This window comes from Limulus polyphemus, unplaced genomic scaffold (genome assembly GCF_000517525.1).
Source record: "Limulus polyphemus unplaced genomic scaffold, Limulus_polyphemus-2.1.2 Scaffold716, whole genome shotgun sequence".
In the NCBI taxonomy this organism is placed as follows: domain Eukaryota; kingdom Metazoa; phylum Arthropoda; class Merostomata; order Xiphosura; family Limulidae; genus Limulus; species Limulus polyphemus.
The window spans coordinates 218015-230345 of NW_013666326.1; the positions used below are offsets into that span (position 1 = coordinate 218015).

The window sequence follows — 12331 nt, forward strand, 5'->3', positions numbered from 1 at the left end:
GTTTCATTAGATTGGTTTTGATAAAAGAGTTAGCACAAAGGATCACATATAAAGTGTGATAGACTTCAAATAAGACCCAAAACTCAAGCACTTTCAAAGAGTTGACTATTCTTCTTCAGGAGAACAAAGGGAATAGTCAACTTTGAAAGTGCTTGAGTTTTGGGTCTTATTTTAAGTCTATCACACTTTATATGTGATCCTTTGTGCTAACTCTTTTATCAAAACCAATCTAATGAAACTTATGTTAATTTTTATGGAACTCAAATAACTATAGATAATAATATTAGCAATAAAATTATTCAAAAACCATAACAGTAGAACGTTTTATCTTTCCAAAGTCGGTGGACTGTATTTCAAATCAGTGGGCCCCCAAACTCGAGGTAAGGCCTGATGAAAGTTAGTTCATTGTATGATCAATCTCCCGAAGAAGTAAAGCCAAAAATCTTCCAGTGGAGTACTGCAACCTGAAGCCTGTGGAAATGTGCTAATAGAACATATAACCTCTGAAGTGGTAATGCAGAATTCAGAATGCAAAATGAATAACCAAACACAAAATAAAAGGTTTGTTGTAATGAAATAATAAGTTCCATAACTGGGTAGAAAATAATTACACTTCGGAATAACTCAACAAGATACAAATATCACTACTGTATAATAAAGATTAAACTTATTGAGAGAAATTAATATAAATATATGAAAAAAAATTTAAATAAAACAATTGAATAGAACACAAACTAAATGTTATAACAAGAGTACTGCCAAACAAAAAATTATAGTTAAAAGAATTGAATAAAGGGAGTCACATGTGTCAAGGGTGTTTTCGTGCTCTTATTGGTGGAGGGTTGTTGCATTATAATTTGCATACAAGACATATTGGTATTAGTCAATTCCAGATGGGTGGGAGTTTCAAGGCTTGTGGCATGCATAAAACATATTTTTCCATATAGAGGGCAACATTGAATGAGAATAGCTATTCATGTGAGAAGAGGTAATGTACCATATTGGAATTTTCTATATATATACAGACACATGCATGTAGGTTTTAAAAGTAAAGCATTAGCCAAATAATGTGTTATAGTTACCCATTATTATACATCATTCTGCACTGGTATAACATGAATTTTCTCATTGGAAGGATTGCTGTAAAGTATAACACACCATGTGAAGTTGAAAAGCAATATTTTTCACTGTTAGATCAGGTGATACCTTGATGATATACGGTATTATCCCCATATTTTTCTATTGGAGTAGCCAACAGTGACATGGGTGGCACAATGTTCTGAAACAGCACTGTAGAACTGTGTACATCGTGTTATGTTTTCTGTTTGGAGCAAGCTCTTCATAAGGAATGCGAGTTCTCAAAAAGATATATCTAGTAAAAGTCATCTTTCATTCTGCGTCCTTTCATTTTGTTTGTTTCAAGGATTGAATAAAGATTATTTTTTAGCTGTTCACATCATATTTAGTCCATTTCTTCAAACTCAGTCAAAAAATAATTACAGCAGTTAAAGTAGTACAATAATCTGTATGAATTTTTTTATAGAGCTTTATTAGTTATTATCTATTTAAAACAACAGTTTTAACACTAAAACAAAAACTTGGTGAGTTAAAATACCACATTCTATTTGTTGCTTTAAAACAAAATTATTTTCAGTCCTAGGTTTATTGTATTTGAATGTTTTCTGTCAGAGGATTAATTGTTTACATACTGTAACTGACTTTCATGAAAAAAAAAAAATCTTATGCAAATATCATGATAATAATTATGCAAGAATTTTTGAAAGATTTCAAACTCATTTCAGTGCCAATTTCAAGACACTAGTTACTTATAAGCAATTTTTTGTTACATCACATATAAACATTCTTGACAATATGTCCTATTTGATGTAATTAGAAAGCTTGTTTAATGAGAATTTAAGTTTCATATCTCTGTTGGAAGCTAAGTATTTTCATGAATATTAAGTACAATAGTTTTATATAGAGATAATTTTCATAAAACTCTGTGAAGTTAATCAAATTCACTTCCGAAAAATTGAATGTGATAGAAAAAAAAAAAAAAGACATTACCTTTGCCAGGTATTTGCGAGATTTACTTTCATTTTGGTGTCGGCAAGCATGAAGGTAGCAGGTCAAAGCTGAAACTCCAAGACTGATTTGACGGCTATTGAAACAATTCAAGACAACAACAGTGAAGTTAGTGTCAAGAGGTCCTGGATAAGAAACAGTCTTCAACAAAACTTGTATTTCACAATATGCATGATTAAAAGCACGAATAAAACTTAAACCAAACTAGAATTTTCAAAGCAAGGTAACAAACTATTGATCACATTTAATATATTTTAACTGTTAAAACTTATTTTTATTGTTGTAAAAAACAAATTTCTTTGTTTTGAACAGAAGTTACAGTTTTAAGTAACAAGTAAGTAAAATATTTTCTTCTTTTATAAACTGAAATATGTTGTATCTAGTATTTTTTGTTATAATGGATATTTGAAGTGAAGTAAAAATCACAATCATAATATTCAGTGTAAACATGATATTGTTTTAGAAGCTTCTGTGATTTTCTATGCTTTCATGTAGTGTAATTCTGCTGAGTATTGAGGCAAAAAAAAAGTTATTGAATAATTAATGAAATTATGCACCATTATCAATAACATGAAACAAATTCAAATACGTGTGTGTTAAAGACAATAGTCTTAATATAAATACAAGTAAATCTGCATGTTATTGCATTAAATGATTAACTTGGTCAAAGTACGTATTTGTTTTATAACAAAATTTAATACTTGTTTCATATCTTTCTATACTAACTGTGTAACTACATAAAAGGTAATTTCCATTTACAATAATATAAAATTTTAAATTTCTGAAGACTAAAAAACTATGATTTAATAACTAAGCTTGAGGAAATAACTATTAGTAAATATTTAACAGTGCAATAGTAACAAGGCAAAAACATTGTATATAAAAAATAAAAATCCAAAAGACAAAAGTACTTACGTTTGAGATTATGTACAACATATTTCTTTAATGAAGCACAGTATATTTTCTTAAATTACATTAAAAATCATCTTTATTTTTTAACTTTTTGGACAGGAGGAATCTTAATATAAATTTACTAAAATAGTTTCTAGTTTCTGCTTAAACAGTTTTTACAATATATGAACAATTTTTAAGATTGTAAAATTTCCAAAATTTTTATGTGAGACACTGTTTTGAAAAAAACATTAAAATACTGCATTTCCTGATAAAATTCCAATTTTTTTTTTATTGATCAGAAAGTTATATTATACGTCCAGACAGTTTCAACTTGATTGATATTCATTATTAATATATTTATTTTGATACTTTATTTTGCCAATGGCTATAAATCATAAAAAATGGCAAAAATTTAAAAAGGTTTAAAACAGAGTTAGATTTACTATTTTTACTAAACATTTTGCACTAGACACCTGAAAGGTGCACACTGGTAATGATAGGGTTAAGTCTGTAATACATTATTGAAATAATGGAAGAAGAAAGATTTCAAGTTACATTCCAGTAAAAAGAAAAGGGATCCTGAATAGAAACAAGCAGTCTTCAAAAGTTATTTATTTACAGAAAAACTGTAATAACCAATGTGGCTGTTATGCAAAACTTCACTTGGGGGAGAGAAAAGTAGAGAAAATAGAATGAGAAGCATAAGCATGCTTCTTGAAACAATAAATTCAAGGAATTATCTACGCTTTACCAAACTTTTGCATTCTTTAGAAAATCTTTTCAAATAGAGAAACCTTTTTCTTTACTAAAGGTATCCAGTATTTGTTTAACATGGAATCTAAGTTCACTTGATAAAAGTAGATATGTGTCTTTTGCATTAGCTGAAGGTTACCAGAGCTGGTAAAATTGAAACACAATTTATGTTAAGTGTTTGAGTTTTCTTTAGGAAATTTTACCTTTTTAAAGCCTACCAGGTCATCTGGAGGTATAAATAAAAAATCTGTGCTCTTAAAAAGTTTGTTGTTTCCTTATACTTCTACAAAGCCAAGTTTTCACAATTATAGCCACAAACCTATGCATCTCATATTATCTGGTGATTACAGTAGTCTTTTCACTGTAGAATTGCAAAACATTTTGGTTTCCTTTTTCTATACACATTCAAACTTCAAAACTAGTCTCATTAATTATACTATCTTAGAATTGTTCAGTTGAGCAAAATATTTGGTGATATCTATCATAATGTTCCTCTCCATCAGTATGATAGAAGTATAATTACAAGAAACTTCATTTCTTTAGCAGATCTGCAGCAGTTCTGTGGGACTATCACAGGTCTTTGGTTTCTCTGAAAAGGCTATAACACCTATCCCATTTTAATTGTGAAAGAAAACAAGTAGCACACCTTTCACCATAAAAATGTTAATAAATCCCCCCCCCCCCATGAAGTTTGTTAGCACCATACCCAAGTCCCCATGAATTTCTTGCCATCACAGGAACATTACAAATTACATGTAAACATGGAGGTGAATAGAACTTTTTACTCAAATGTTATATAACCAATTCAATTTACCTTTTATCATAAATAGTATTCTGTTGAATGCCAACCCAATGTACACAATCATAATGCCTTTCCAAACATGAAATTTTTGAAGCTTCTGTTTATTATTTAACACTCATTCTTTTTCAAAACTAATAACTTTTTCATCAGAATATAGTATTACATGAGTCTTAAACTTTTTTTATTTAAACTACATTTCACTTTATGCAAATAGTCTTTAGATTTAACACACGATCTCTCCCCACAACTAGATAAGAAATACTTTTTGGGGGTGGCAGGGCAAGGAACAAGAAATTTTGGTAGTTGTTTCTTGGAGGAATTGCATACACCGTTTAAAATACAAAATCTATTGTATCTAATTATGCAATCCATATGATGGTAATGTATTTCAGTAAAGAGTTGTGAGCAGTCAAAGAGACACAGGGTATTGGAATGGCCACCACCACCTTACCACCAGCAACAGTCACACAAATGAATTGATTATCCTTTTTCTGATTCTCAAATCAAATTATTTGACCCTTCTTCATTGTTTGCTTGAGGTTAGACACTTGTTCTTGATCTTGTGATCTGGCAGAAGGCTGCTACTACTACTGCTATCACTACTATTCTTGTCAGAATCAAATCTATTTTTGGGCTAGATAGATGGATTTGTCTCAATAATGGTTTTCAAAAAAGTCCATTGTGATCATTTCCACAGCAGTTGCATAGTTGCAAGTCAAACACATTAGAACCTTGAACATGCAGGTAATAAAGGTGATAAATGGTAACATGTCAATAAGTAGAAAAAGTTAAAATCATGATCAGTAGGGCTTGGATCTATCTTCTAAAGATTTACTGGGCTCTGGTCTGAAAGACAGAGCAACAATGGGGTGAAGAAGAATAAGGCTCATGCAGCTGACTCTTTGGTTACACAAGAAGTACTGTTATTAGCTATGGGGTCTCTGCTGATGTGGTCAGTCATAACTCAGTCAATTTTTGTTCATTTGGAAAATGTATATTGTAATCAGCTTATTTCATTGTATGCTACATTTTTTAATAGTTTAATCAAAATTGAATTAATCCTGGATTTTTTACATCAGTAATTGATAATAAATGCATTTCTGTGAATAGACTAAATTACAGAAACATCTACCAATTGTGAAATGTAGAATTATTAATACTCATCTGAAATGTTTATTATAATTGTGAGAAGTGATGTGCACAATCATCATTTATATGGAAAATTAGTTGTTTTCTGTCCTTAACCAAGTTTTTGATTAATATTCTTATGAGTGATTTATAACGATCAACTATAACAAACAAACAAGAAATGTAACCTAACCTGCCTATGTTGCCACTCCTAAGATCAAATGTATAATATTTAATATCAAAGTATGTTAATCTGAATATATTAGTTCAAGTGATGAATGTTCACAGATGCAGTAAGACTGCTGCAATTTGAATGCTAGGTTTGCAAAAAGTAATGTAAATTTTAGTACAATAATTTACTTTAAAGTTTATCAAAATGTGCCTGCAGACATAAGGAGTGAACAATGAGCCAACACACCTATTACCTATTAACTTTTTATCAGAGCAAGCTACCTACTTAGAGTGAAACTAGAAAAACAATCTCATAATGAGTATAGCTAATTTAATATACTTTATTTATTTTCTTACTTATAAAGATTATAATGCATTGTTTCTATGTTTGCCTTACATTGATCATTAACCTAACTCAGACCCTCAGAAGGCCACTGCAAAAATAAAAGTTCCTTTTTTCTCAATGTATAAACCAAACTATTGTTTCAGAAATACAAATATTTTATACTATGTTAATAATAAATGTGTATTTATACACCCATCTGTAAAAATCCCATTAAAAAATTAATTATTTTATGTGCAATGCAAGTTGAAAAATGTTAATAATAAAGTCCTGATCTGTTTGTATAGTGATGGTAATATGATTGCAGTATTGAAAATTATGCAGCCACAAGTTTTGGTTAAAACTATAGATTTACCTTCACATTTATAAATTTCTAGCTTATTTTGAGCAAAAATATAGAATGAGAATGAAATTAAAGGCTTTTAGTTTTAACGGTTTTGCTTGGAGGTCTAACTTTTTTGTGATATTTTGAATCATCATTATACAGTTATTGTATCCAATTCTTCTTGTTTTATTTGTAGTTCACAAGAAACTAGTGACTAATGCCAGTAGTTTTCTGTTGAATTATGGTTTAATGCAGTGTTTCTTAACCTATTTTTGCTCATGGCCCCCCTTCTGAGTTTGATTTACCTCTGTGACCCCACCCTTCGTAGATGCTGTTACTTAGGAAAAAAAAGTAACTTTATTTCCACATTGTTGATTTATAATATATTTATAACATTATAATATTATTTTTACAATATCATATTGTTTCTAAATATTTTGTTTATAACATACTGTTTAATTATATAAATAAAAATATTCTGTCAATCGTTGACATTTTATTCAGTGTGACCCTTAAGCCTGACGAACACTTGAAAGTTTTTGAATGTCTGGTTGCAGTGTGGTCAGTGATAAACGAAGATCACCTCTCTTCAAAATATGAAGGAGGTTATGTATTTTTCATAGCAAATAAGTCACTCGACTAAAACCAGATAAGATGTGGGAAAAGCGATAAAATACAACTTTGTCTTCTCCCAGAGCTGTGGAAACTTACTAGCTATTTCACTACTTATCGAGAAATAATGTTTATCACGTTTGAATCTAGCTTGGGCAGTTTTGTCACTCTGCTGCTCTTGAGAATCAGTCAAAAATATTCACAGATACCAGACAAACAATTTGATTGTTACTCGAGTACTAGTTGCATCTGGTAATTTGACTTCTGAGCTGTGGGGGATGTGGGAAGAAGAGAACCTTTTATTCAATTTTAAATATTTTTATTCAAGCAGTGAAGTTTTGGTGGACCACTCAGAATTTATTGTGGCCCCCTAATTTTCTGTCATTCATGTATGGCTCCTTAGAAACATGGTGTAGCCACCTGGAGAGCCATTTGGCTCAGGTTGAGAACCACTGGTTTAATTTAGTTTGTGAGATTGGGAACTTTATAACTCAGCAATTACAATTAATTAATTATGATGTAACCAACAACAGATTAATTATATCGGAACATTTAACAACAGAAGAAAGTGATATATCAAACCACATGCCATAAAAGTTGTCATAGAACTTGTGATGTCTCTATATCATTTGATTAACATTTCTCTATTAGCATAAACTAGACCTCATACACAAAAAATGTAAACTGAGGAAGTGGTGATAATAATTGTTTGTTTGTTTGAAGTTAAGCACAAAGCTACACAATGGGCTATCTGTGCTCTGCCCACCATTGGTATCGAAACTTGGTTTCTAGCGTTGTAAATGCACAGACATGCCACTGTGCTACTGGGGGAGAAATGATAATAAAAACTGAAATATTTTACAACAAAAGATTATCAAAATTATTTGAAAACAGCAATAACAGTTATAGATATAAATGCAGATGAGGTAAACATACTAATAATATTATGAAATGGTGGCAAACAATCACTAGATATGTTCAAAATGTGATAAAGTGGTGGCTTGATTATCAATATTTATTGCTGTTTTGGGTCTGTCTGCATAGCATCTATACATAAATGAGCTTCTCATACACAGCTAATGATACACATTTCCTATTACCTAATATGAAGGGTGACATTCATCTGGGAATTGTTCCACATATCATCTGACATCAGCCAAGGCATTCTGGCATCACTCTCCATACAGAAGGATCACATTAAACTGTTCTTCAGCTGAATACTATGCTATAAGTTACATGATCAAGTAGCATCTGCAACACAATATTTGTGTGCTATCTTATATATAGGAATTTTTTTTTAATACTTTTTCAACTTTTTTACTTTTCAGAGGTACAACAACCTCCTTATGCAAAATTCTGACCTTGCACCTGAGACTTAGGTACATATGATAACATTTGCTATGAGTTAATTTTGATTTCCTGTGGCACAACTTCATATACAAGGAGTGCATTTAGGCCTCTAACTTGTTTGAGTAATTGGTAACTTTTGGTTTAAAGTTTTTCAGATATTGTATTTTACACCACTGCCAATGGTATTTTGGGTATATGACCTACATCAATCTTTCCCTTTGAGTCCACTCTTTAAATTCGTTTCTCTGCAAGTCACAAAGTTTTTATAAGTTACATTCAAAATTTAATTAAACAACTTTACTATCAATGTATTATAATGTAATTAGCATTATCACATACATTATAATTTAAAGTTTTGTATTATGTAAGTTTGAATTCCTTCATTCCAAGGGAAACCTTTAAATAAAAATACTCAAACTTCAGTTTTGTTGTCAAGTGATGCACAAGCAATCACAGATCTTAACATTTTGTCTCTATTACTTGAATAATAGTTTTATGTACTCTGTACATGTATGTATGTATAGACTGAAAATATTCATACAATACTATTTATCTTCAAATTCCATCAGGTCAACTGGAGCTCACAAAAAATAAATTTGCTCACCTTTTGACAGTAGCCATGTCCACCTTTTTATTTGGACATGTTATTTCAAGCAACAAGTACTTACTTGATTGTCATACTTATTACCAACAGAAAGAGTTCATTCTGAACTAAAATCTCCAAATTGTTTTTTTAAAATTGGGACACAATATTCATTATTAAGTACATCAAACAGTCAAATAATTGTATGCTGATTTCACCCTCACTAGTACATAACATTGTCTCTCGCCTAGATACTTATTGGTAAAATAGACAGTTAAATTGTATGTAGGTTTTACTTTAATATTTTAGTTAATTATGTATTATCTATATTTTAAAGTTCATATTTAAAAGGTTTAATCAATCATTTTTTAATATAACCAAAATCTGCCTCAATTAGCGAGGGTTATCTTACTATATGAGTGCAAAAACATTTTGCTGAAGGCTTGTGTATTTCTACCAAAGATATTGTAACATGCCACAATTTTTAACCAACAGAGTTCAACACTCCCAATTCTCCTAATACTGTAAGCTTATTCCATTTTTTGAAAAAATTTATAGTCTCAAAATTGATATGAAGTTATTATCTCTTCTTTTTTTGTCATGTTCTATAATTGCTGAATTATTTTCAATTACTTAGATAAAAAGAAATAAAAATATAAAGAGCAAAAAGCACTTACGGAAGAAGCTGTAACATGTAGATCTCCGAGTAATTGATACCATTACAAGGGCCATTGGTATTATAAGTGTGCAGAACAATGTCACATCTGGCACTTGTTATCAGGATAGGTTCGCATTTATGGATTACACAGCTGAGTATTTCATTGACAAGTCTACTCCAAAATGGTTTGCTTTTCCAGCAATATGGTACACATACACAGAGAGGATTTATAGATGTGGTATCTTTTACAGTTTGATCAAAACATGTATATTATGTTATTATTGATTTCAAGTTCTGCTGAAGATTGAGTCATTCCCACTATATACAAAATATGTTAATTTTATCTTTAAAAATTGAAAATAGCTTAAATCACTGATGGGGGATCAGGAATATGGATATAAGGATCAAGGTGAAGTCTGCTTATTATCAGGCTAATTTTCCCGACTCTTTACACCATACAGAAATAATGACTTAGTATATAAATGAAGTCAAAAGATAAGGCTTCTAGTTATATCTCCCATGCAACTGTAGCACACTGCAAGCAAATAAAGAAGGAAACAAACATTCATCTTATTTCATACAAATATATACCAGTAAAGTCAATGAACATAGCACGTACAGATATGTGTTTGATAGGACTGTTGAAAATGCACTGGGAAACTAGTGCCTCACATACTAGGGGGATTATAGAAAGCCTGGAGCAGGGAGTGGTGTGTTTTGGACATTACAACCATAGAAAAAGACCCATTTGAAATGAAAAATATGCAGCAGAGCTGTTGTCATAAGGCATGTACTAACATGGGCTATAATGAAGAGATGAGGCTCTAAAATCATTTCAATATAATGTACTCAACCTCTGTATGTCACAGTATGTAATGCTTACTGTTGAATTGGTTACACTTTTACATTGATCTAATATAGTTTTAGTATTTATACAATGATAATCACCTTATCTTTACTAAATAAATGATTCTCACTAAAATCATGGTTTAAGACGTTTTAATGTCATATAGTTTGAAAATTAACATCTGAAACTATCTAAAATAGATAGAGATAAGAGATGCAGATTTTAAGTACAAACACAATAACCTGCATTAAATAATGGAAACTATTACACACTAAGTTTGTTTTTAAAACATATAGCATAATTTGGTTCAGTTGGCTTTGCAAAATAAATGTCAGATGCAACAGAAGCTGCTTATCTAATCCACCCCAATGTTCCAAGGTAGGAATGGTCAAGTATTTTATAATCTTCAAAGAAACATGCAGTTCTATCAACTTTAGAAGTTGATTATCTAATCCATCCCAATGTTCCAAGGAAGGAATGGTATAGTATTTTATAATCTTCAAAGAAACATGCAGCTCTAGCAACTTTAGAAGTTGCTTATCTAATCCACCCCAATGTTCCAAGGAAGGAATGGTCAAGTATTTTATAATCTTCAAAGAAACATGCAGTTCTATCAACTTTAGAAGTTGCTTATCTAATCCACCCCAATGTTCCAAGGAAGGAATGGTCAAGTATTTTATAATCTTCAAAGAAAGATGCAGCTGTATCAACTTTCAGAATTCAATAATACACACCTCATATGTGACTGCACTGTTTGACTGTTGTGTTATTTATATCAGGTAGAGCTAATATCGATGTTTCCAAACACTTCCAAGCTTGGCCAAGTTGATTAATAACACTGTTGAATGCTATTGTAAAATCTGTATCATGCCTAAATGTGCCATTAAAATATTTTTGATGAAAGACTGGGCATCTTGACTGCAGTTTCATACATTACTATATACTAAAAATACAGATATGGTTGCTTACTGCATATTCGAGACAGTAATATATTGTGTGTCGAACAAATTGTTTGAAAAACCTACCAGACATGTTCAACTCAGTTGTTTCATGTCTAAGATATGAGAGTAGCTTCATTGAAGATGGCAGCTTCTTACTTTTCAACTAGCTGGTTAAAACTAATGTCTTGGTTGATATACTTACACTTGGTTATGTACATTGTGAAATAAGTGATATGGTAAATGTATGCTAGGTTCAAAGAGTTCATGCATCATTGTATAACTTGTACATAATGGTGGCAATGAAATGGGGATGTATATTTAACGTTTATCAATTCGATATATTTTTTTATCATTTAATGTAAGCTTAACAGTTTTAGAATTATTATAATCAAAGATTATAGGAACATCCTTTATTCTAGTTCAAGAGGTGTTTTACACAACTAAATGGATCTTGAAAAACTAATAATTAAGAATATAAAGGAGGTGATACAAGATTACTATCAGTAATACTTTGTATAAAACAAGAATGAATTAAAAGCCCTACACACTGTGTAAATGCAGTAATATGATAAATCTAATAAAAATTATATACAATCCAAATTTGTCATTTTTTACCCTGGTGAGGATGCTTGCCTTGTATCCTGCATATGTATTATGTGCATCCTTAGTTGAAAGAATCTCTTCAGAATGAATAGCAGCATTAGCTGTGGTGTTCTATTGATTAATACAGTTGTGGTGGAATTTGTTTTAACTGTGGGCTTAATGCCAAATTTCAGAAACTGTATTTGCACTGACTGATAAGCTAGAAATCATTTCTAATAGTAATAGTTTGGGTTGAG

General features: G+C 30.6%; 1 protein-coding gene across 1 annotated transcript in view; it reads right to left on the bottom strand.

Annotated features, from left to right (window-relative positions):
• Positions 1 to 12331, bottom strand: part of LOC106460134 (transformation/transcription domain-associated protein-like) — a 262616-nt gene that overhangs the window by 45326 nt on the left and 204959 nt on the right. The window contains exon 55 of the mRNA XM_022386785.1: positions 2068 to 2161. Within this exon, the coding sequence (XP_022242493.1) occupies positions 2068 to 2161 (94 nt within the window). The remainder of the gene's footprint in view (positions 1 to 2067; positions 2162 to 12331) is intronic.